Below are 27779 nucleotides of genomic sequence, written 5' to 3'. Positions count from 1 at the left end.
GAGTCACATTCAATAATACTCACTATAGCCGTTCGGTCATGCACTACCATGTCCGAGAAGACTCAGTCGACTGCCGCGCTATCTGACTGAGAAAATTTGGGCCAGAATGTGAGCACATGCCTAGCGAATTTGCCAGCTGCATTTCGGAATACATTTTTTGCCGCGATGACACTAACTGAAAATGGAAAAGTCGGGACGGAATTAGTTGGCAATTCGCATCCGCGATGATCTTATTTCTCGGCTCAAGCCTGACATGGCCTCATATGGGTTGATGTCAATATTTCACTGTCAGTTTATTGATGCATATATAACAAAGTGCATACACCAAATTCATATACAACGCATTTAAACCAAGCCTATACTGAATTCACATATTTGGTTTCTATATATATATATAACGGCAAGGCATAACTTAATTCCCCGTACAATGGTTTCATCAGAACCGTGATGATGAATACTATATCCATTGAGGTTTTATAGTTAAAGCACTGTATTAGCGCTACGACGGAAAGTTCTTTGAAGGTTCTCCCACGCGGCTTGGCCCGTCGGTTTGCGAAAAAAAAAGTGAAATTGATCAAATATTTGCTAAATAAGATGCAGCCCTTTCGGCAAATGATGCAAATTAATTGCAGTTGACGCCACGCATATATTGTATTATCACGTAATTCATCTTTGCAATATAATTTCCCAGCCAGTATCTCAATGTATTCTTGAATCACAATCGATCGAATTTGAAACGGAGTTTGTGTATAAAAACAGAGCCGCCCGGCAGGTAACATGTGACGAGCTTGCCGAATCCTAGCTGCCAATTAATTTCGATTTTCAGCAATTGCCAACACCAAATAATACCGGGAAAGTAGGAAATAGTTTGTATGAAATAAAGAAAAAATCCAATTATTCCAAGGAAATAGGATAATTATGGCCGGCACAAGCACAGCAGCTGCATGCTGTTCCAGGCTGTCGTGTTCTCAAATGTCGTACATGTCACTCCACGACTCACGATCCGCGAATTTATCGCAAAGTGACCACGAGTACGCGACTATACAAGTAATACAACGAATGCAAGATTGGTTCAACGAATGCAAGATGCGCCAAAATCGGTGCGTCTGCATGCTTACGCCATATGACGAAACTCGTAGTCGTTTAGCAAACTCTTGCTCAAAAGCTGGACATCTACCAGTTTTGTCTTAAGCAAACAACACGCGATAATGACAAATCTTGTACCGTGGTCGTATTTCGTATAGTCAGCTTGTTGACCAATTATCATTCTGCTTCGCCAACTGATACGGTGATTATTCGCTTGGTCCTGGCTTCTATCAACACCTAATATAAATATGTAGCCGATCAACGTTGCAATATGTACAACGTAAAAGCGTTATAGAGACGTAATAGCGAAGCATGTTGACGCCAGCTATAGTGAACTCTATAAAGACTGAAACGATAAAGAGGTTAACTATCGATAACCGAGTTATACAGAGGGTTATTTACTTGGCCATCAACTATGAAGTCAATTTGAAGCTGAGTTGGGAACCAGCCACCATGGTGCTAGCTCCATTCTATTGTTTTTTCAGCGCGATCGTCAACCGTGAAGAAAAAAAAACAATACAATTCGGACTCAATTGGCTTTAAAGTTGGCGACCAAGTTATCGTCTCAAGTCGCATAGAATTCATTCGTTTAGACGTTGACTCTTTAACGGTGTCCGAGCTGAAATGCACTTTATTAAATTTACTTTATCTTATCTATTATCTGAACCTTATTAAACTAAATTATCAGAAAACTCTAACCGGAGATATCGCAACGGTTATTTTGATTTAAATTTAATTTCTATATCAGTTTAGATCGATGTTACCAGATAATTCGTACGGTTGATACATTACGCGACCATTAAGTTCCTTTTTTAGGGGTCATTTTCGCTATATTTGTGCGCAAATATATGTGAAATATGTTTATCTATATACGCGAAAGTTAAGGTTGTGGGCAGCATACGTCGAGAGCAAAAACTGAGGGCAAACCTCTAAGCATAGTTTAGTTTATTTATTTTGGTGAACAAAACTATGTATTCTGTTGGCACCTTTCATGCTTATTATTTAAAACGGTGCTATAGTGACAAAGGAGGCGAAAGTCAAGTTCAATTTCAACAAAAATAAACAATATCATTGTAGAAAGTTTGCAAAAAGCGTATGGAGAACATTGATTAGTATATTCTAGCCTTCTATAACCTTGTCCTTGTGTAAAAGCGGCTTTCTCGTTCCGAGCAGGTAGGCTTTTTGCATGCATGGTAGGATTTTTTCGAGCTCACCTGCCTGTCCAAACTCATCTGTAAAATCCATAAAAAATAGCAATGTTTCCACGGAATGCCTGCCTTTCCTCATTCAAAAATGAGGGAGTTTATTAAACAGCTTTATTATTAATCGAAGGCTAAGTATGTTAATCTGTTTACATTCAGTTTTGCATGCGACTAAGCGGTTTGCCAGTTTCTTTAAGAAGAATTATTGATACCAATTCCACAATGCCTAACTTTATACTTGACAGCCTTGCCATGACATGAGATATTATATAAAAACTAAACATATACTTGCAGATTTTTTGTGCGGGGACTTACTCACAGCTCACTAAGCTCGCAATGCCTTCCATGGTATTCTTCGGGAAAATTCGAGGCTCGTTCCGGCACACACTGCGTAAATTCCGGACGCACCTCCTTTCAAGTATATATCATAAAGCTGACTTTGTTTCTCTGTGGTTTAGGCCAGGAAACTATTAATCTAGGCAACTATATATAACTATTTTTATCAAATTTCAATCAGTTTGTGGGCTTCACTTGATGTATATAGGATAAATTTCTTTAAAATCAAAGATGAAACTTATAATTATTACTCGTTCCGGCATCTATCAAAAGAAGAAAATCGCACATAATATCGCAGCTAAAATTTCAAATGTAAATGGGGCCTTAATAATAGGACTGATTTCGAGTGGAAATCTTCATATGCATCTCATATTCAGGCTGGGAACAGTTGAGAAACTGTCCTCGGCAGAAAACCTAAATCGGCCTCGGCAGAAAACTTTAATTCATTCTCTTAGTCTGAACAGCATGCACGCATGCTTTTAAAATTATCATATATAGTCTGGATATATTCAATACAATGATGAATTAATTTGTTTACATGAATTTCTGTTGTCAGTATTTCTGCTGAATGTGAACTTCAAATTTTACATTTTGCTCGTAACACTGCTCTTTTAGGCAGATTTTTATCATTCTCTCAACTAATTTTGCAATTCAAGGTAGCCATGTGTTTTATATAAGTGATTTGCGAAAGAACGGCTGTCGCATTTTTACAGAGCGAACGTCATATTTCTTAGGAGCAGTCACATTTCTACGAAGCAGACGTCATGTACATTTCCAAGGAGCAATAACATTTCTAAGGAGCAATAAGAATTCTACGGAGCAATAACATTTCTAGAGAGGAAACACTGTGGATAGGCGAAACGTGTTAATATTATTACGTGTCGCTGTATGCATGTTTATAGAAAAGAACTGCTGTCCCTTACGGCGGGCCACCGTAGGGTATTGTAAACATCGAGGACAACCTACTGGGACGACCTCCAGAAATTCCACAGAATTCAAGTAGCTACTCAATTTACTCTAACCGTCAGTTGTTGTCACCATCCTCGTTGACGTCATATAGATCTCCAGTATAGCTCTGAAATCCGGGTCATATATAGCACTTGAAACCAAAACATGCAATCATTAAAATAGCCTGATGACATATTTTTAAGTTTATTATCACGTTGCTTGGCTAAACGAGGTTGGGGTGCTATACGTACCAATGCAGTTAATATACTTAAGGCTGGTCGGGGGAGTGAATACTAATGGCTGTTTTCTCTTACACGTTTCTTTACGAGCCGGGAATTTTAAATGCATTAACGGTCTAACGGATCCTTAGGCGATTCAACTAACTCACAATCTACATGCCTGCAACTCCACAATCTTACACTATAATTTTACCCGCTGTCGATCGGTAGGGATGGACACGGTATCCGAGCGAAGTATTTTTCAGAAATATCTACGTTTACCATCTCAGAAAAAATAATCTAAGCCACGTGCATGAGCGAAATTCAAAACAGTTCTCTCAAGAAAAAAACAATTCAAAGAAATATCAATGCATATATTGTATTTTAGCGACAACGACGAAATTTTCTCAAAATCAATCCGTATTGAATCAGACTTGGCGGCAGCCACAAGTGTATGGCGAATATATCACGAATGCAACGTCGAAATGACGAACGTCGTGGCTGTGATGAGAGCCATAGTCATATCTAAAGCCTCCAATATCTCCTTAAAATCAAGCATTTACGTAAGTGCTGGAATTTCAATCGGCTGGGATTTACATAGGAGGAAAATTAAAAAACGTGACTTATACCAAAGTAAACTGTATACAGGGCGTCCAAAAAATTCAGGCTTTTAATTGTAAGTTTGTGAGTCCTTAGCATATAGTAATCAGACCTAAAATTCATTAATAACGCGGGATACAATTTTTGAAAAGAAAGGAGCTCAACATTTTGAATGCAGTTCAATACTACAATGCAGTTCAGTTTTGCATTCTTACGAAAGCTGAGAGCTATATATGATATATCCGCCCAATGTTTATGTATATATCTATAGTGATGGGTCGTTATTACACTATTGCATGCAAAGCATTAATTATCAACGAGAGAGGCCAACTGTCTGAGTTGGATCGATACTGGGGAGCCCAGTCTCACCTTTGACGTCAATGGGAGGGAATTGAGACAATTGTTTTCTTGTGAGAATTTTCGCTCAAGTCGTAACGACAATACAATCATCTTTCCCTGACGTGAATGAGAATCGAAGTCATGCAGATACAAACTACAAAGCAATTTCTTAACCTCTTGAGATATTTGCGAAAAAATATGTAGGTCCGACGCCATCTTGTCTGTGCATAATTATATAGTTCAAAATCTAACTCTTTTTGTGCGACGCATTAAAACTCTTGAAGTACAGTATCTTATCGATCTAGCCAAGTCACAAATTGAAATCGTCACAATGTACAAGCTTTCAACTAATATTTTGGCTGGTGTAATGTAATTGGGACTTTATTCATCTTCTATTATTGCGTAACCACATACGTAACTATGCTCTGGGTCGTACCGTGCAGAGGAAAGTGCGAGAGAGATACGCTTCGGGTTCATCGGTAAAACGTAATTGGATAGTTATGCTACTTACTAGAGTATGCTTGATAGCGCATTTCAGGGCATGCAGCGGGAATACTTTTGAGGAAATCAGATCCATCAATGTGTCAAATTTCGAACTAACTAAAAACCATGCCAGTTGAAATACGACATAAAAACAAATACCCTCCAAAACAATATTCCATTGGTAGATTTTAGTTCTGAATGACCGTTAAAAAAACTCAATTAAAAGCGAAAAGCATGCCATGAACGTATGGTGACCATTTTGTATTTTTAGGAATCCCCCAATGGGTATTTTTTACTCAACGGTTATAATGAAGCCCAGAAGAAACTATGCACTACATGAATAATATTAACATTATTATGTTACCGAGTAACTCAAACAGACAACTTCATTGTACAATAAGATCAGAGAGTGGCAAAGTGGGAGAACATGGTCGGGGGGGCACGGAATGAGCGCAGAGGGAATTCGGGTAATTAATTATTCCTCCCACCTCCCCCATTGACAATGTCAGTGTTGAAAGGGAAGAATAAAAAGGGCCATTTTCGCATCAAGTGAGGCCGCTAATCCAAATGGCGGCTGTACTAAGTGCAAGACCGCTACAACTCTTTCTATCTAGCATGTCTTGCAATACCGTGAATTTTACTAAGTGACAATTTTACTGGGTACATAAAACTTGCACTGTACTGTATTTTGACTGATTAGAAACATTGAAACATCACTCCAGTGGAGTAAGTAGTCAGCAGTACAGTAGTCTGCTGGCAGCAAGTCAATTATATGGAAGAGGAGTGAGGGTAGCTTGTTAGCATAAAGTAAGTTAAGGGCATTAAGGAGCAATATTATATAATTATGCCTGCCCAATCCAACTCCTAACAGTAAATGCTGTATAGAACTGCCTAAACTCATCTTAGAAGAAAAATAAACACTATTTTCAAAGAACAGGGCAGCTCTACACACTGTAATTGATCCTGTCTGCCCACACGGTCTGCCTGACTCTGCAAGCACCAATTTCTAATACGAATCTGAAAAAATATCAGAATTCTGGGAAAAATCATAGGAAAAATTGTCTATAGTGGAAGCACAAGTTATTAAATATGGCGATATTATTGAGGAGGCTTTCAAGGCAATTCTTTGCTGTTCATTTGAAGTTTTTGCCAACAGTTAGTCGGTATTCAGATAACATTATTGACAGACCTGATATGGGTCCACCAATACCGCCATATCAGAAAAGACAAGGTGAAACAACTGATGTTAAGAAAGCAAGATTGCTCTATCAAAGCAGGTAACAATAGTTGTTAGATAATAGTTGTTAGATAGTTCTTCTTTCTTCTTGATCTCTCTAAGTTACCCTCGTCCGGAATATTTTTTACGCACTCTCCTTTCCTAAAAATCCTTCTTTTCAATATGGTATTGAGTATTGACAAGATTTTTTTATTTCCAAGTATTCATGCATCCTTAGTCCAGTCAAAATGTGTCCACATAGGCCATAGCAGATGATTGTAAATATGTAAGTCTCTAGAAACCGCATACTAGCTCTTCCTCGCATAAATTGATCATAGCAAATGCTTGATAGCAATGAGTGAAGCTGTTTGAGCTATTAGTCTGCACCACAGACCATTATTTGTCATCACATGTGCATTAAATCATTTGGCATTATATTAGCTTTGTCTTGTACACTCAGTCCATATAAAATAATATAGCTATATACTAATAAACAGAGATGCAGTATTGCAAATGCTTCAGGCCAAAAGGTAAAAGTACTACTCTCCCATAAAATAGCCCATTGCAATGTGTTTCTTTCATATTTAACGCCTTAACAGCTGTCGGTAAACAAGGAGTCGACCGTAATTTGATTTTGCTTGGTTGGTCCTATCAAGCTCTTTACTACATGATGTCACTAGTGCTTCATTAGGTCGGTAACCTCACATCTTACCATTTCATACTATGTGCTTATAGAGTTTTCTCTGGTGAAAATTTATATCAGAAAAAAAATATATATTGTAAGTAGCACAAGTTCCCCCAGTTAACACTCCCCACAGTTAACACTAAGTCAGCATATTGTTTAATTAATATAAAGGGTTACTGTGTCTTATGTTTGTCATATGTTGTGGGTCCAGGCTATAATTTATTTGAAAAATTACAAGCATTCTCATGTTTTGTAACTAATATTATTTTAGATCTTTAGGCAGAAATATTTCAAGTAATACAGCAGTTCAAAATGTAGTCTATCAACAATTTGTTAACAGAAATTATATACTGACTGCATATATCTTGTGTTTTATGATATTGATTATTTTGCCCCCTTATCAAATTCTTACAGTAGATAACTTCATGTAATTGACAAATTCATTCATGAAAGACAACAAGATTTTGTGCAGGTCATTGCTCTCACTGCTAACCTGCCTAAATTTGTTGTGTTCAATCACTAAATTTATAGTGTGTGGACTGAAATCATTTCTAATGAAATTAACAATTAATAATTTATATTCTTCTAATGGGAATACATAGCTAATATGCTTGAACATTTTGAAGATGTGTTTTTTGTCTTGTTTGTCTTGTAACATCTGAACTTAATACATAGTTAGTGGAATTTCAGATGCAAGCAGTAATCATCACTCTATTTCCAGTTACAATTTACAGATTTTTACTTTCCGTACACACACATACATATACTGCATGTGCAATTTATTCCTCAATGATAGTGGTACTTAGGATTGGCCACATATCACTCTTCCCAACCTCTTCAAATTTTCTTTAGTCTTATTAATTATTTAGTCTTAGATATAACATCAAATAAAATTTTGAACAATTATTGAATAGATATATTTTTGTGGGAATCATTTTTACTGTATTGTTGAATCAATTATTTGCCCCTATTTACTTTAATTCAAAATATGCAAATGTTTCATGTAAAATGAATTAACACAATTGGAAAAAGGCTAATTTGCTTGAATGTTTTTGATGATAATTGTTCAAATTAGTTACGGTAACTCATCTACTCTTGTGCATTTTGAAACATAAACTGCAGCATGTCTTATTATGCTTCATGATAAAAAAGAATCAGTTAAATTGACTACCCAGTATATAAAAATTTGAGGATGTTAACTATGATCTAATTAAAGCTATAATTTGAAGATATAAATTTGGTTTGAGAAAGAGATATTTGAAACAGAAACTACTTCAATAATAATATTCTTTTATGTTTGCATGGTGACATCAATAAGTAAATTTAGCTTGTATATAGTTACAGCACATAATTATTTATAACTGCAAAGCTTTCGGTCTGTTAACCCGGGCCTTCATCAGTGCAATTACCTGAATACACATCACTTAAATATCATATACAAAGTGATTTATTTGGATGACACTAAGTACTATGTAGTCTAGCTGATACCAAGTAATGCTGCCAGTATATTTTAGTTTAGCTTTTCCTTGCTATTGTGATAACATCATGTGATACACTGTAGCTGTTAATAATATTTTCTTTCATTAGAAATTCTAATTGGATCCGATTATAATGTTTTAATTTAAAACTTCTCATTCTTTGCCAAAGACCTTGTGACTAATACTTATGACTAAAGTACCTTGATATGGCCTTTATTTAGTTGACAATATAATTGAGGAAACTGTAATCATGCAGTGACTGGCTCAAATCTTATATTACTTACTATATTTGGGATATTTATACTTTGTGATATCCATTCAGTTTATACTTATACTATTAGAAATTAGTATACACCCGACTATTGTCTATTACAAATCCTACATTCTGATTGGCTACTCAACCATTCTCTATTCGTGATGGTGAACGTTTGGGAAAAATTCGCTCGCGCGACCGTAAAAATTGAATTAATTAAATTATTTTTCGGTGTAATTGCGGTGTATCGATTATTTTCTCGAAATTAATATATCTAGGTACAGGGTGTATACTAAAACAATTAGACAACTCGCCTTCGTTGACTATTCGCTCATAGACAACTCGGACTCGTTGTCTAATTGTTAAATGGTTTGAGTGAAAAGGTTTAGCGTACTTTAGTCACTAAATCACTCATGTTTATTTACATATTTAATGAAAATAATTACTTGGGCTACCTGTAGTAGCCGAGCCTAAGGTTTCGTGATTATTATTTTTGTGTGTGTCACAGGCCTAAGGCCATGTTACACAGTGCAATTTTTCTTCCAACTAGCAACGCAATTCTACTTTTAAGAGATATAAATTAGTGAATAGTCTTCAAAATGTAAGCGTAAGAAACGCCATGGAGTATAATAAAGACAAAAGTTCGGTAGTTGCCAAATTTACATCTCTCAAAAAAAGAATCGCATTGCAAGTCGCAGGCAAAATTGCACCGTGTAACACGGCCTTCAGTCTTTACCGCGGACAGTCGCGTATTTACCGTGTATCAATATAGCTCAGTTTCAGTGCAGTGTATTTATTAAGCCCGAGTTAACGCCTACTGGGCGTCTTGTTGATTCGTAAACTATAGGAATTATAATATTAACATTGTCCTTTTTCTTTTAGGAAAAGAGGAATGTTAGAAAATGGCTTGTTGTTAAGGTAATTCATCAAAATGATGTGAGGAATGAAGTTAAACTTTACAATTATGGCCTCTTTTTAATAGTACATTAGAAATGATCGAAAAGTCATATTCGAAACATAGCTACTTGTTATAGCGGATTAAATCGCATACAATTGACAATCCAAGCAACAAGCTTGCCCCTCTCGATCAAAAATTAATTTCAACAAAGGGGTTGGCCAAGCGCTTCACTCCTCCCTCCAATGTGGTCCAGGTGCCAGTTTTTTAAAAGCTGGTTAGGGTAACGCAAATCTTTCTTCATAAAAACTTCCGATAAAACCAGCGTCTTCACAGCGTGTGGCAGCGTCTTCACACAAGTTCGCATCAAATGTCGCATTTATAGAATAGGCGGAAAGCACTTCTTGACGTTTCCCATGTCTCTGATTTTTTGAACACGAATTCATTCCATTTATAGTAGCTACTATATAGCTTTAGCGATTCAATACCAAACAGTTCTTCAGTTGTTTTGTTCGTAAAGGTTGTGTAGCCAACGATAAAATTGTTTCGAGTAATGGACCTTTCCCCTTTTAGCTTTTAAGGGCGCAATTGCTGACGGTAGTTGATTATCAAGGTCAATTTGAGTTGTGATTTCGCCGTGTTCATGCAGGAGAGATTCAGTTTAAGAAAGAAGCAAAAAGAATCGGCAGAGTTTTCTTACAAACAAAATCACTTCAAAGCAGAACGATATCGCAACCCAAAGTTGATTGATAATCAACTACCGTCGCGCATTGCGCGCTTGAATGCTAAAAGGGGAAAGGTCTATTCGGTTAAAGTAGGTGAACCCGCGCCATGGCCTTCTATAGAGCTAGGTGGTAAATGTCAAGATGCACAAAAAATATACAGCACGAAGTTACCTCTGCATCTTCACTTCTCGGGAGAGTTTTTAGCCAGTATTACTTCCAGTAAAATGGATCTGTGTGATTGGTCTTTCACGGAAAATTTCGATGCATTACGACATGAAAACCAGAAGAAGTCTAGCAGAAAATTTTATTTATATCGGTCGTAATAAATGAGATGCCCGGTTAAAATGTTTGCAAAAAATTATTTTGTTGTTTTTATCAAGTGTGTGACTCGCTGCTGATAAAAATTCATGCATTTCTTGTTTGATTTAAAGTGCAAATGCATGCCTTATGCCTTTACTTAGAAATATATGACCTTAATCTTTTAGTAAAAGCATCACCTTTATGCAGAGGGCTCGGTTTATACAGAAAGACCTTGGCCCGATTTTTTTCGATAAAGACCTCGCTCTCGTTTACTAAGAAGCCAATAATATATTTCATGATGTTTTATTTTAATTTAGTACATTCGCGGAAGGATTCCTGACAACGTCTAATGAAAAGTTATTAGATCAGTACGACACTCTGATAAATGAACCGACAAACGATTGGGATATTTACTACTGGATGACTGGGGTTAAAGAAACACCTGAAAAGTATGAAAATGAGGTGATGAAGATGTTGAAAAAACACGCGCAAAATGAACATATGGAAGAAAGAATTCGACAACCCGATCTAAAATTTTAGTTTTGCAGTCAGCAGTAATCGTATAGTGTGGTAACAGACATTGCTGTGCAATTGGGTGTAAAGAGATTTGCGTATAAATATCGGAATGTAGCAGTTAAATCTTTAAAACACGGGATATTATGTATTTGCTCCAGTAGGCATGGTCAAAGCACTAATAAATAGCTGTGGCGTTTCCCCATCGTGCGGCCACTTGGCTGAGAAGTGGATATGTAAAAACGCCGTGCATAATTCTTCCGGTTTGCGGCATATTGTTATTATACCTGCACATCTGTATAAAAATGCATCCTACTACTAAATTATATTCGTTGTGCAAAGTTCCATGTTAGTGTATTTTTCTTCACTGTTATTTTGTATTTCTGTTGCCTGCGCTCAAGGAAAGTAATACCACATTTCGTATTTTTGGGTGACGTAATGTTTCCCTACGCCATCATGCAAAAGGCGGACTACATCCCCTCATCTGGTTTCTAAGTGTGTAAATAAATGTCGCATTGAAAATTCAATCTCTGCCAATGCGTCGAATATCTCATTTATTTTCTGTTCTCATTTCCTGCTTACGTATGAAATTATAAAAACCAATATATTTCATTTCATTTCATACAAATTTAAATTAAAAAAGGTTTTAACTCATCCAGACGAATTATGTTATTATTGCACAAACAATGCTGTATGAATTTCCACCGTACAGTTGTTCATCAAATGAAAATATTTACATTGAACAGAATGCCGCCTTTTATAAAATGTTCCGGCCTCTCTACACGTACGCCAGTATGCGTCATTAAAAACATCGGCAAAGCCCTTTTAATTTCTATACATTATTTACAAAGAGGGTGAGATCTCATTTAAAATTACATGATAATATACCTCCCGGATCATCTCCCACGAACTCACTTTGTGTCGTGTGCGGAAAGAACTATACGTGCTGTGAAGATACGTTCATTCCCAACATTCAAAATGTTTTACAATTCCACCCGTCTAAATCAGAAGCCCATCCTTGGTTCAAATGAAGCTGCCTTCCTTGTTACCTTCAATTCACTTCAGATCATCTTTGGATCTGCTGCGAATTTACTCGAGATCATATTCTTTCTACGGAGGAGACATCTGCACTTGAGTGTGTCGGATAAACTCACGTTAAACCTAGCTGTGGCTGATCTTGTTTCCCTGACGACATATTTGCCTTGGCGAACGTACCTTTTGCACATACGAAGAGCAACTCGTGATTACCAATACTACACTTCCTTATTTGTTTTCTGTATTTTCAACACTGGAAACGCCATCGTCCTTATGAGTGTTGACAGATTTGTAGCCATTATTCGTCCATTGAGATATCATTCTTTGGCTACTGGAAAAGTAGTTTGGTTTGGAGTATCCTTATCTTGGAGCATAGCGTTTACACTTTCCACGGGACATTATCTAAGTTATAAGAAAGTATTGCTGAATATTCACGCCGATTACGAGTTTTTTTTATCGTGTTTATCTATCGGACATATGTTTTTAATGTCCATAATTTATATTGTCATCCTGAGGGCAGCGAAAAAGCAAGTTAAAGCTGTTTTATTGCTCCAAACAAACTTCCTAACTCCAGATTCAGACTCATCTAACTCGTTATTCATTTGGAACTACAGGAAGAGTGCGTATACAACGTTTTCTATCGTTTGTCTATTTTACGCCACGTTCTTGCCATATTCTGTTTACAGAATCGTAACGACATTTGATCATACAATTACAAAGACGTCAAAACGTATAACTTGGCGATGGCTAATGTCTTTTAGCTTTCTAAATTCGTGTCTCAATCCTTTTATATATTTTATTAGCATGAAGAGGTTCAGATCGAAATTAAAACATGGTCTTTTGAACATTTATACCAAGAACGTAGCCTGCAAGAACGAGACCTCCCATGTCTAGTAAGGTGCTCTCTATACAAGCTCTTGATATATATATTTCATAGCTATATGCTTTATCATTTAAAAATTTATCAACAAATTATTATAATGACAATAAGAACTTTATTATAAGATAACCATTACTGATAAAGTGCTATACTTTTACCGTGAGGTCCATATGAAGATCAAATGATTCCGGTCTATTATTTTAAAGGACATTGGCAATAAATTTTTTTATTCTTGCTATCAATTAAACATATCTATGGAATACTTAATTTCCTATTTTTACTTGACCATCGCGTTTAGTTCCTTAGATATTTTGGAAAACTTTTGATAGTCGTCCGCCATCTTGAAAAAAGACTCGTATGCTAATTTATGCGAAAATAAATTTGTGACGTCAAGTGCAGGGGAACAGATATTATAATAGTCTGCGTCTAAGCGCATTCTTAGACGATTTTGACCAGAAACAACATATAAACCTACTTTTTCTTATAATTGGGTAGAAAACTAAGCAACACAACCCTTCTGTTCGTTTTGATTATATTCCAAAAACTAAGATAAATTACAGTAAAGCTAACAAAAATAACATTTCCTAATCCATTTTTTAGCATATGTGGATCTAATTTTAAAGGAAGCTGTTCAACTTAGAAGTGAATACAATACACTGAAGAATGCTAAGGTCCATGCCATCAAATTTCTACCTGTTGAACCAAAATCACTTGTTGAGCAGTATCTTGAAGGGAAAGAACGTCCATCCAAGGAGCTAGTGGTGGCCAATCGCAAATCTCGCTTCAGCAAGCCAGCTTTACCTGCAAGTACAGAGAGTGAGTCAGCAAAGGTATCATGCGCTTGTAAGGGAAAATGTGCAACCAGAAAATGTGATTGCAGGGGTACAGATCAAATGTGTCACACCGAATGTACTTGTAAAGTGGAAAAGTGTAAAAATCGCGAGTAAGAAACATGATATTTATGTGGTGTAAATAATCGACCGAATTAATGTAAACGTGATAATAAAACTGACTTTAAATTAAAATTTCAATCGTGCTTCATTATAATAGGCACACTGTTGGCTGTGCCACAGAATGTGCACACTCTAGTTTACTTGGCCAGATTGCCGGAAAAAACTTACCGTTTCGACTTTTTTGCGTATTTAAAATGAGTGTAGACGCCATCATGAGACGAAAATCGATCTCGAATGGTCGTGTAAACACACGCTGGAAGCGGTCTTCTGTTCTTTTTCCCCAAAATTTGAAATACCCAACGCGAACATCGTTGGTATGCAACAAGTCTATACAGTTTGTGCATTCTGCCCAAATCGTCGTCATCCAGAGGCCAGTTGTCCTCAAGATAGCGGCAAACGTCTACTTTCAAGACACCTTCCGACAGCATGTTTGCTTTGAAGTCGCTATGCGTTGTCAAGCACCTTTCCCCTTGCGCTTCAGCCTCTGTTAAGAGCGCATCATACTCCTCGTACTCCAATGCTTTTTCATGGCAACAAAACGATTCTATGGCCTTTGGTTTTAACGTGCAATGCCCACATTTACACCAACTGAGACTGTGAAGACGCCAGGCATTTTCAACCTCAAACGCATGGTCGACTTCCTCGTCTGATGATTGACTCTCATCTGAGTCGCTATCCTCGCTGCTATTGTTTGCATTCAAGCCCGGTTCGGGTTCAAATTGATAGGGTAATACCTCTTCTACTTGGTTATCGTGGATACTTTCCATTTTTGAAATCGAAAAGTGCTAAATACTTCACTAGAAGTTCGAAATGGCTATATGCGCGTATAAAATATATATGTTGTTTTGATCTACCCTGCACCTGACGTCACAAGTGTCAAGTTACCAAAAGATAATTTTTTTGAAAATCTGTCCAAGATGGCGGATGGACTGAATGTTTACCATAAAATAACTCGAGAACTAAACAGTTTTGGTAAAAAATAATACCATATTCGTAATCAGGAGGTCAAATTTACCTGATTGCAAGCATAAAAAAATTTATTGCCAATACCCTTTAAGGGTTTTTTGTTTTAGGGCCTGTTTACATGGAGCGAGTTATCCCGGCTAGGGGATTCAAGACTGATACGTTATCACATGCATGCAGTCACATTCACATTATACGATAATCTTTAAGAAGTACTTTACATTAACAGCCGATCTACATGTAAGAAGATCAAGATTCACCACTGGGATAAATGCCGAAATGAATGCTTTTTATAGATTTTCATCTCAATTTTTGTGATTCGTCAGTGATTTGTTGAATGAGTTGCTACGATAAAACGGAAAGCAAGACTTGTCTTCTTGTCATCTTTCTTTATTTTACAGCACAGACAAGATTTAGGATTCCTTAACCAGGAAATTAATACATTTGGTTTTCTACGAAAATAGAAAATCCATGATTAATTGGAATATTTTATTGATTTCAAAAGTGGATTTGTCAAAATAGTCGTTTACTGTTGAGAGAGATCCAGTGACGTTTTTCATTTCTTTTTAATTAAAAAGTTCGATTCTAGTCGTATTCGTTCTCAGTATGTTGTCAATAGAACTTATTAATTTCCATTTGGCAACCTTGCATATTCAATTAAGATCTCCGGACTGTTTTGAGGCATGTTTACATGAAGCGAGTTATCCCAGCTGACGAGGTAAAAAGCGCATCACATCAAAAGCTTAACCTGATTAGTCTTTCAGTACTAGGTTACCTGCAAGGTAGGGATTGCTGCGGGAATTAAAAACAAATTTAACCAAATATCATATAAGAACAGGATTGGAAAAACTGTACAATTGTTAAAAAAAAGTGAAATTTTTGCGTTGAAATTTGTGAAATATGTGTCACACGATCACGTCGCAACTAATTTAACAAAGGACGTGTTAAGGTGAAATTTTTCTTGCAACTTGGAATTCTGCTTGTAATCAGTAAAGTCAATGAAGATATGCCATATGGATTGGAAAAATATCAACGCAAAACACGTGCTTTGGCATTCTACATTTCTCAAGAGTAGAGTTGCTTGCAAGTTCCAAAAAAATTGCATCGTGTAACAGGGCTTGAACTAAACCGTAAAGTTAACAAAATAAGAATGTAAGTGACTCCTTTTGCAGGGCAATCCATTGTATTCGGCGACCCTTCGGCATCGTCGTCTTGCCTTAAATAGTTCAAAGAATTGCTATACTCGTTTGCTGTATTTTCGTATATGGCAGATTGCCCAGACCCACTATGACGATGAAACACGAGGCTCAATGATAAAGATGTAAAATAAACTTCGATTATCAAACTAAACTGTGGTCTAACAATAAGATAAAATAGGAAATACTATCAAGCGCAGAGGTGCAAATGAAATCGAAGATATAATCAGTTCCTTCAAAGAATTGCTACTCATTTACTGTATTTATATACATGCGGCAAGCGACAACGAAACACGAGCCGCAATGACAAATATGTAAAACATAACACTTGGATTTTAAATTTTAAACACTAAATTACAGCTTTTCCTGAGCTTTTTACCCCTAGTAAACCTCACACTGAATTAAGCGCAGTACCGTAGTGTAAATGAAACCGAGAATACAAACAGTTTAATAGTTCAAATAAATGAAATTCGAATACGGCAGACTGCCCAGGCACACTATGACGATGAAACACGAGGCGCAATTACAAAGATGAAGAAATAAACTTGGATTATCAACACAAGCTGAGTCAAAACAAGTCCAAACAATCAGCAATATACTTAAAATACAATTTGATAGTCAATACTGTATATCGCGCGTCGTACGATATGCTAAACGAAAAATCTAGACATCAATGCGCGAATATTTGTATTGTGAATCAAAACAAATTACAGTAGAAATCAGGCAAAACGACAAGCAACTGTCAACCATATAATAAATGAAAACAAAGGCGAATGAAGAACAGAATGAATGTTAAATCTGGTCCTCTTCCAGACTTGGACGTTTGACTTTTAATCCATATTGGTATTTAATCCATATCACTGAAACGTGAGATTAATTTGTGCACAACTGCGCATACAAACAGGCCTGGTACAACTGCGTCACTGCGCACAACCACAATGCAACGTAACCCTAAAAATTTGCTTTTCACTGCCTACTGCGCCAATTAGACTGCTGCTACGCTCGCTTGCTTCAGGCTCGCTCGCTCCGCAGCAATGAATATATGCAGTTTTCACCTCGCCTAGCCGGGATAACTCGTGTGAAAGTGGTTTAAGCTAACTTAAGCTAACCAGCTTTTGAACAACCGGCCCTTTGCCGTTAAAATGTAATATTTTGAGAGTTGCAGTATCGTGCTGTTTTCAGCAGCGATATAAAAATGCCATAGCCTGAACATGAGTAGGCAATTTTAATATCATTTATACTTACGTACTGATTTCATCGATAACATTTAAGAGGCCGTATGTCGCACATGGCGTTGTATAGCTTCTTGCATAACTAAGGCCTGAACAGATTGCTGTCGACAGATATTTGCGCGAACAGATAAAAAATAGGAAGCGATTCTACTTTTTCGCGACGAATTTTTTCGTAAACCAATCACATCATCGGATTTCAGATATCGCTTCGCGTCACGCAAATAAATTCGCCTAGTGGAAAACGGGTTATTAAATAAATAATACATATACGCGCGTCTGCGAATTAGCGCAAGATTTCATGCATGATCATACTCAAACCTCGGTAGTACGTGCTCTCGCTGACTAGCGTCCAACGCAATCACAATAATGTTTACAAAATCAGCACGCAGCCTAGCCTAATATCAATTTAACTGATATATATGGAAGGCGTGAAATAATAAATGCCAGTGGTTATCATTGATTTTATCGCGGAGCTAGAATAGAACTGGGGCGTTACCTTTTTGAACGAATCAACATACACTATATATAAGTACGATATGCAGACTTGAAATTGTCGTTCAAAATTTTTGTTTGCTTTATATTTTCTATAATTTTGTCATCACCTTATAATATAATATAATACCATGCACTCTTGTTATTCCAAGAAAATTCGACTTTATAGTTCTATATGGAAGCAAAAAATTAAACAGGAAAAGACATGCAGTAAATGGTTCAGTATCAATCATAACTCCGGCCAGATACTCAATGGAACAATGCTGCATGCATCCATGTCGGAAAGTGCATGGATAATGTGAAACGAAAAGTGATAAAGAATTTTAACTGGATGAAGTTCCGGGAGTCCATAGCCCTATGTTCGAATAAGGGCTGCCCGTAAGTCTAAGTCCTTATACATGTTGAAAAAGATAGCTGGATAAATCGAAAGAACTTATTACATATTTTAGTAAGCATTTGTCGACCCCTCAGCATGTGTTGTTGGTCGACCCAAAGCAGTGTTAGAAGAATAATAGGGCGTTTTTGCACGTATCAACATAGATAAGTACGATGTATAGCCATAAAAAAACTTATCGTTTAGAATTTTTTGTTGCTTAATTTATACTTTCTATAATTTTGCCATTACCTTATACTACCACTCTTTATTTAGTAGAAAAATGGTCTCCACTAAAATTTTGTACGGGAAGCAATGGACATGCAATGAAATGATTCTTATCAGATACTCGATGGAACAATGCCGCATCTGTATCGGAAAGTGCACGGATAATGCAACCGCAATATTGATAAAGAAGTCATTGTAAATGTCTGTAAATATGCATTTTATAGGCACTGGGCGAAACTATAGCCCTATATTCGAATAAAGAACAAGGAGCGGAAGTGCGTTAGAAAAAGCTATAGCTAAGCTAAAGCTTGTCATTTTGACTTTTCAGACTTTTCATCTGCTAAAAGTTCAAATTAGCTCGTTTTCAACTGTATTTTTTCCACTGTGAAACTATAATTACTTCGATTAATCTCCTACAGGAATAATAATTTATTTATACGGCTGTGACTACGCCAGTGATTGCATGGGTCTGTTCTACAACTTCGATACCGCGCTATTTCCAGCGTTTAAAACGAAAGCTACTTCCCTATAATATACAATCCAGTCCGTGGCATTATGACAGCCATCATCATATTCTCATGGAAGGACGAACTTAGTACAGCGTATCGACATGTGTCTGAACAGTCTTGAAAATAAAATTCTAGAACAACTGAAGGAAAAGGCAAAACAAAAATGGATACCTATCCTGGATGTCAAACATTTACATACAAACGGTTTATTCGAATGATTTGGCGCGCGTGCATTATAATAGTCGGTATATTGATAAACGCATCGAAATCTTGGTGTTCTCGTCGCTAACATTAAAATTGATGTATGGAAATGATTCGTGTGTCAACGGCATATTGACATTATGATATATGAGGACAATTAAATCAGGGTTAACGTATGAATTGAGCTGTATCACAAAGCATATATACATAGAAAACAAATTTTAAAAAGAACATTAGTCTAATGGTACTAAATTATAATAAACACGAATGAAATGCAAAAAAGTACACAAAGGACAGTCATCTTATTGTTTTATTTTTTGTTGAATTTACGTGAATCTTGAGAGCTGCTTTACCATAGGCGGGCCTGAATTTGACTTGCGCGTGTGATCTCGCGCGCGCGTGTCGCGTTTACTTCGTCTATATATTATCACAGTAATATTATGACAAGGTAGGCAAGAGTTCGTCAAAAAAATGTTTTTAAACAACATCTAAAGACTTGAATGGATTCATTTGTAAAACCTGGACTGGACTCATTTGTAAAACATGGACTGGTTTCATACTTTCGTTTGTAAAACATGGACTGGACTCATTTGTAAAACATGGACTGGACTCACATAATATGTGCAACAAAGGCTGGAGCTCAACGTATTTCTTTTTCGACAACTTTTCAACCTATTCAACTTTAGGATATTAACTGTGATTTTTACTATGGTTCATGAGTTACGTAAATATAAATCTACGTTATAACTATAAGGGTAGATATAGAAAGATGGTAACTGATGACTTGCCAAAAAACTGAATACTGACGAAGTAGAAAAATTTAATAGAGCAACACACAGTTTATGTATAGAGTGATATATTCTATGGCGATACTGTTATAATATAGATCAATGATTAATTATAGATTGCATGCATGTTTTACAAATGCGTCCAGTCCAGGTTTTATAATTAATGAGTCTAATCCAGGTTTCAAAGTCTAGTCCAGTCCAGGTTTTGCAGCATGCCGCGTTTGGCTGATATCTTTAAGAAAGATGACGTTTCCTAGTAGGCGGATTGACCGGCCGCTAATAGGTAGAGTGACAGTATGCATGTATGCATTCAGAGCCAATTAATCCTCTAAAACTCTTCCCAATTGCATTTAAATAAAAGTTCCCCCTTTTGAATCACCTTAACAACTATGATTACAATATTAATACGATTACTATAGTTAGTGGCAGAATTTACCAATCAGAGTCATGTATTTCTAAGTTAACTACGATTCAACTACTCAAAATGTTGTTTAGAGTGACAACCGCCCCCTGATGGTATACGATTGCAATTATAGTTTACTATACATGACTCTGTCTGATACTTTTAAATACACGTTTGAATCTAGACCTGAATTTCTTCATGCCAATGAAATATATGAAAGGATTAAGACATGAATTTAAAAACGTAAACGACATCAACCATCGCCATGTTACGCGTTTCGATGTCTTAGTTATGGTATGATCAAATGTCGTTATGATTCTGTACAACGAATACGGAAAGAATGTGATGTAAAATAGAGAAACAATGCAGAATGTCGTGTGGGCACTTCTCAAGAAATATACACTTGCACTGTACTGTGAACATCTGCTTGATTCGTGTTTAAAACCGGCCAACTGTTTTGAAATCTTTTTATGTTGACTTCTTGCGGTTTTCAGGATGACAGTGTATATGGACGACATTGCAATCATCTGAACGATGGATAAGAGCGATAAAAAGAACTCGTAGTCTCGATGTACATTCAATAGTACCTTTTTAAAGCTCATATAATGTCCTGCACCAAGTGCCAATGCAAAACCCCACGATATTGCTACGCAAATCCAAACCACTCTACCAGTAACCAAAGAACGGTACCTCAAGGAGCACGTGATGGAAATAATTCTATCGATTCCAATAAGAACGACAGCGTTCCCAGTATTAAAAATACAGAAAACAAACAACGAAGTGTATTTTTTCGCGTCGTCAGTCGTTCTTCGCAGGTGCAGAAGGTACGTTCGCCAGGGTAAGTACGTCGTCAAAGATAGAAAATCAGCAACAGCTAAGTTTAACGTTAGTTTGTCAGATTGGCGGTTGAATTCTTGCCTTTTCGTAAAGAAAAACAAAATTTCAACAGCGTTTGCGATCGATCCAACGATTATTTGAAGTGAATTGAAGATCACGAGAAATTTAGCTTCATTGGCACCCATAATATAATCAGACTTCATGACTCCACTTGAGCTCGCATTGTTATAAAACATCGCTAAATGTCAATAGCTGAATGTCAATTCTCCAAATTCCGCGCGGATTATATTTTCTGACTGAAAACTTGTGATAAAAAAATGATTAAAATATCTTTTGACGCAGTCGGAAACGTACATGATTATAATCGGTCTAAGTACTGACGGCACTTATGAAGACGCGCAATTAATGTTATGTATGATGAAAAACGATAAAATAAGGAAGACATCTTTTATTTGCCATTATATTATTGTGTAATCTTATCTTCAGGGATGCACACAGACGAAGACTGCGTATATAGGTCGAGGGTCGACCGAATACGTGCTTCTAATGTAGTATAATGACGTTTGTCGCATAAACTTGACGCATTTATGGAAAAACAGACTAAAAATGTGGCATATGATTAATTATTAGAACAAAGATGACATCTTATAGCCTTGTTTCTCGACACGCTATGTCATCCCCTGTCGATATGCAATTAACATGGGAATTAAGGCGTATTTCCTATTGAAAATCAAGACTTAAAGCATCGAATGTAAATAAAAAGGCCGACCCTTATTAATTATTAATACAGCAGCGATCAATAATGCATGTCTCTGTCGATTCTGTCAGATTCTGTCTATCTTTAACGTGCGTTCACACGTGCGGCCGGGCGAATTTGACGACATGCATGTACGAATTCGTGTGGTTTTGGTGTTCATGCAGTAAAAATGGATACAATTTCGACCGGTTCTAAGTTAAAAAAAATTATTATTATTAAAAGATTAAAGTGAAAAAATGTGTTAATTGAGTGAAAAAATGTATTTAAAAATGTGTTAAAAGATCAGTTATATGTTATTCAACCGGTAGTAAATTCTTTCAATCCCATGTGAACGTGATCTTACGTATACTATTTTGATTAACGAAAATGAGATGCGAATAACATATCATTTGAAACTTTTAATACATTTTTTTAACATTTTTTTCTTAATCTTTACTTACTATCAAAAGAAATCAGTCGGACATAAAATGAGTATATAAATTTAGACCCCCCCCCCCCCAATTAAATAAAGCTAAGCCGTAAATCAAGTCATATTGTATACAAGTTTAATATTTTTGTTTTATGCTTTCAAAAACTGATAATTTAGTTGTGAAATCGTCCCTTTATATAGTTGCGACGTTTGCCGTAAAAGTCAATGTTAACGTCTTTCTTATCCGCCGAGAGGCTAAGTGAGCCATGGATTTCTGTCCGGAGCCGTTTGGTCAGTACATGCGTTGTTGTTATCGTTATCTTGGGGCATATAAGTGGAGGGGGCAGACGTTTGAGGTGCTACGTGTCTACGTGACGCCAATAGCGACGCCATCACAAAAGTCAAATTTAACGCATTGCATTTATGGAGCACCATCCATGATACGCCTCGATGGAGCCTGAGCAATCTTTTGCCTTTTGGACCGCAACCCCTCCTCCTTAACGCAATTTCACAAATCGCGAGCTGCCTAAAAAGAATCAAATCCCTCTCGCAAGTTATGACGTCTATACAAGCGTATGACGTTTCCTCGCATGATACATAATTAAAACGACATACAATATCTTGAATGACCGATAAAAAGTACGTGTTCTGCTTCTGCACCGTGCGTTCCAACCTGAATGAGCTTGGAAAATACACGGATTTGCCTTGCCTCCATATTGTCGTAATTTGTAATTGTCGTGAACTGAACGAGTCACTTTCACCGATGAGAAATAGTCCGCGGATGTAAATTTGGCTGTCAGTATTTCTGTATTCTTATAATCATATCAGTCATTGTCAACTGCACATACATAGAGGTATTCAATTACATCAGCCACATATATAGACATGCCTAAGACACTCACGACTTAATCACAACCAGGCAATAAGCCTGACTTCCATATTGCCGTGAACAAGTCATTTTCACTGATTAGAAATAGCCCGCAAATGTAATTACTCTCCCTGAATTTTTTTTCTCACAAGAACGCTAATGTGTAAAACACTGGGGTCAATTTTAACGCCATAAAAATCAGTTCATATTTTCCCTCTTGCTAATTCTCAGTATCCTGCTATGAGGACAACTACTTGCAAGTAAGTTGTGGAAGCCTCATGGCGTTACCTAGGCCTTATTTTCATCGTCGTCAATCGAATGTTAATTGAGGGGGACCATACTCATATATTCTGTTAAAAGGTCAGGCTTATTTCTATTGAAAATGAAATTGTTTTTTAAAATAAATTAGCTAGGCATAGCAAAATATATGAATATATATGGTCCCCATAAACAAACGTTCGATTGACGCCAATGCTTATTTTCATGGCCGACAATATTAGTAACATTGCATGCACGACATTGAGAATTGGGATAACGTTGCTAATGTTTTTCAAGTATGGAAATAATCCATTAGTTTCCTGTCTTAAATCAGAGCCAATAAAAAGAAGCGTCAAGTTGTATATACAGTACTGTCTAGAAATAACCCAACACTGCGTTTGCAATTCGGTTGCGGTTCGGTTGCGGTTCGGTTGCGGTTCGGTTGCGGTTCGGTTGCGGTTCGGTTGCGGTTCGGTTGCGGTTCGGTTGCGGTTCGTTGCGGTTCGGTTGCGATCGACCGATAGAAATTTGCGATCGACCGTTAGAAACTGCGACGACCGCAAGGGGAAAAATACGATCGCCTTGCCTTTCGCTTCCGAACGGAATGTTATATGAACTGCTGAGAACGACAACACAATAACCAAATTTAAAAAAAATTAAGAAATGTCCGTCAGACCGAGCTTTGACCAAGGTTAACCGCAGTTTTTGTTAGGTTATTTTTGGACAGCGCTGTAGCTGAGCTGCAACTATTGCTGGTTACGTGTTAAACGTGTTTCAAGAAGTTATTGAAGTGATTTCTTAAAAAACCCAATCCTACAGACATAGCAAAATATGTGTAGCATAGCAAAATATAGCTATGTAAAATAATATGTGCAGTATTGTGCATGATTATTATATAGTTACATCCCGTATCTTAATGTGATTTTTTCTAAAGTCGTTAATCAGTACGTAGGTTAAGTCGTGAAAAAAGCCGTAAATTGCAAAATGATTTCAAAAAAACGTTATAAATTAAAGGATGATTAAAATAACATTTACACGTTTAAAGATGTTCAATATTTTTCAACGTGGTAAGTTGTTATTTAATTTGAATATTGGCATGTTCACAATATTTGGTGCAATTTTCCTTTTTAATGCATGGAATCGAGCGAAAAGTTAACAAATAAAATTTTCTTATTCGAACACTCACAACTTACCCTCACGTTATTATCTTTCAAAAAGACAAAAAGAAAAATCGCAGCAAAAAATGAACCTAAGATGGACTTTGTCTCATCCAATTCAGGCTCCAAAGTCCGTAAACTCTTTTCAGTATGTTTCCTTTCCATGTGTACCATATATTATTAATAGCTATATACAACGTATTTTATTGAGAAAGGTCGATGTTGCATGCTAGAAACTTAAAGACTATACAAAGACCTCGGTCTGATCACAGAGTAATTAGATACAGAGCTGGAACTATGCAAGTGCCTGAGATTTAAAGTGATAAGCAATTCTGCAATTTATCTTAAGTGCATAAAATGCTATATAAATGACGATATTGTAAAGCTTCGATTATTCGAAAATGTTTGAGCAAGAAATCCAAGCCATTTTGAACATTTCAGACACTTGCCGAGCATGCGCTGTTGGTCACTTTGCGCTGACGCGCACTAAAAAAGTGGATGCAAAAAACGCCATATTTAATTTCTATTCACTACCTATATAGTTCCAGCTCTGCATCTATTGTTTACTCTGTCGCCTGATATTCCATTTCAGACCTTGTGCTCGGTAAAAATGTAGTCACTGATGCAGGTCAATTACACTCAGCTAAATATTAACTAACATGCATACACGTAAGAAGCACACATTAATTATTTGATACTCGGCAAGAAGCACACCCCTGTCGACATTCACTCGCTTTAGTCCATTAATTAAGAATCTCAGTTCAACCGTAAACAAAGCGATACGAGTCACTGTATCAGGCATTAAAAAATCGTCTCGAAATATCTTGAATTCCACCGTGTAATGATTCCACTCCCGAGGCCGGTTGCATCAAGGTCGTTTAGCTTAAACGGTGGTTAAGTTCAAAACAGAAAGCAAGTCTATCGTTTTATTCAACAAGTAAACTACATGTTTTTAAGCTTGTTACAAAGATACTGTTTACAACTACATATTCAGTGCATAATATTCAGTCAAGTTGACTCATTCCAAAGAGATCTAAGAGTATTTTTTAATTTTGACTTATCCACCGATTAAGCTAAACGGGCTTGATACAATCGGCTCCTAGGGCGGGTTGTTCGAAAGACGTTTAGCTTAAACGGATAAGCCAAAATTTAAAATCTTAGGACTGGCTGAACCTTCATCTGATGCAATAAATATGTATTTCCATTCACTTCAATTAAACAATTTACATCAAAATATTTCAGCCGAATTGCTCAATAAATTGCTACATAATTTTGTTTTCCATTTTTGAACTTATCCATCGTTTAAGTTAAACGCCTTTCGAACAACCGGCCGGCCCCTGAAGAATAAATGCATTCAAGGGGCGTATCAAAATTATTTTTTTCAGCTGTCGCGGTATTGTGCCTTACCCATACTTTTAGAAATTAATATTGAAGACTAAAACACAATGGCAAATGCTGTGAAATCTAATATCATTTTTTCACAATTTTCGCGATATATTAATTAATTGTCTTCATGCAGGTGTCTCGAAATTGGAGATCATTATAAGTGACTATATAAAGTTGTTAAGTTCGTAACATAATTTATTTATATAAATATAATTTTCATCGGTGTATTGGATCCGTAAAAGAAAAAGCTGCAAAAATGGCAACAGGGAATGCGTCAATTTCAAGCGACCCAGACTCGCTACAATCCTATCTCAGCACTGAAGAACGAGTAATTTTAACTGTAGTGTTCTTAGTATTGAGTTGCTTTGGCCTTTTTGGCAACGGAGTTGTTATTTACGTTGTAATTTCTCTTCGACATTACCTTGACGTTCCTGCGAATATATTTATTCTCAGTCAAGCGTTTTCAGACTTTGGGACAGCATTATCGCTGGTTATTTATATAGTGCATATGTATGTCTGGATTTGGGACGTATTCTTTTGGTACACGGCCGTTGTTTGGTTGGCTTCTTTAGGGAGTTTATTCTTGCTTACTTTAAACCGTCTGCTTTCGGTGATTGATCCATTCGCCTATCCACGACGGATGACAGCGACTCGAGCAAGAGGATTGGTAGTTTTGAACTGGACATTAGCCCTAACTGTCACTATGTACCCACTAATGATACCGTGGAACACGTTGAACACCAATCTTGGACGGTACTACGTCGTTGTGACAACCGCTTGTGTAATATTTTTCAACATCTATCTATTTCGCATGGCAAGTATTCAAAGTAAAAAAATCAAACAGCAAAATCGAATCGTTACCGGATTACAGGTATGCATATTAGTTTGTTTTTCAAACTGGTAAACATGGCGGGAGTTTCAACTGAGTCGAGATATAGAAAAAGGCGAATGGGGTATTTGATGATAAACTAAGCAGGGCCAAAACTAGCGCGATCGAACGGGGAAGAGGAGGGAGGGGGATTTGATGTTTACATATTCACACTCTGCCCGACGGATTTCTTTTAAAAACAACATTGCGGAAATTATTTTTACACTTGCTATTTTTGCTGCGATTTTATATTATGTGCGATTTTCTTCTTTTAATTGATGTGAACGAGTGAAGAGTGAATTGGTTACGGATGTCTAAATAGAGGCCATTAAACCTAAGAGCATGCATTCGTAATATATTACTTGTTCACAAAAGCATAATAATATGTTAATTATGTTATCTTGTCTTTTAAAGAAAAACCTAAAAGACGATTTTAAGTCTGTTCGGACTCTTGCCATCGTCGGCGGAACTTTCTTGGCATCTTGCTTACCATTCACAATAGTTGCATTCATCTACGGAGATGATAAAATGTCGATTGAGTTTCAAAGAAATGCTGCCTTCACAGGAATACTCATGCCTATCAATGCAATCCTAGATCCAGTGATATACTACTTCCGAAGTCCAGATTTTCGTGCATTTTATCGGAAGTTTAGGAGATCTTGTCAATCTCATGAGGTGAACTCTACCCAAAAAAATCGTCCACCCAGAG

At 36.6% G+C, this 27779-nt stretch overlaps 1 protein-coding gene across 1 annotated transcript; it reads left to right on the top strand.

Moving 5' to 3' along the window:
• Positions 1–6301: 6301 nt before the first annotated feature.
• LOC114539571 (succinate dehydrogenase assembly factor 2, mitochondrial-like) lies at positions 6302–11622 on the top strand. Its single transcript, XM_028560217.1, has 3 exons — positions 6302–6489; positions 9727–9762; positions 11082–11622. Exons 1-3 carry the CDS (start codon positions 6302–6304, stop codon positions 11302–11304), a joined length of 447 nt encoding a protein of 148 aa, XP_028416018.1. The 3' UTR covers positions 11305–11622.
• The last annotated feature ends 16157 nt before the right edge of the window (positions 11623–27779 follow it).

This window comes from Dendronephthya gigantea, unplaced genomic scaffold (assembly GCF_004324835.1).
Source record: "Dendronephthya gigantea isolate DGI-Jeju-01 unplaced genomic scaffold, DenGig_1.0 000003F, whole genome shotgun sequence".
In the NCBI taxonomy this organism is placed as follows: domain Eukaryota; kingdom Metazoa; phylum Cnidaria; class Anthozoa; order Malacalcyonacea; family Nephtheidae; genus Dendronephthya; species Dendronephthya gigantea.
Note: the sequence above shows the minus strand (reverse complement) of the source record. Positions and strands in the feature narration are given on the sequence as shown.

What these genes read in the sequence shown, in the direction of transcription:
- LOC114539571 (XM_028560217.1), top strand. Translation starts at nt 6,302, where the DNA reads ATGGCGATATTATTGAGGAGGCTTTCAAGGCAATTCTTTGCTGTTCAT. An exon ending in AGATTGCTCTATCAAAGCAG is followed by an intron (nt 6,490 to 9,726) that starts GTAACAATAGTT and finishes TTTTTCTTTTAG; the next exon opens with GAAAAGAGGAATGTTAGAAA. An exon ending in GAAAATGGCTTGTTGTTAAG is followed by an intron (nt 9,763 to 11,081) that starts GTAATTCATCAA and finishes ATTTTAATTTAG; the next exon opens with TACATTCGCGGAAGGATTCC.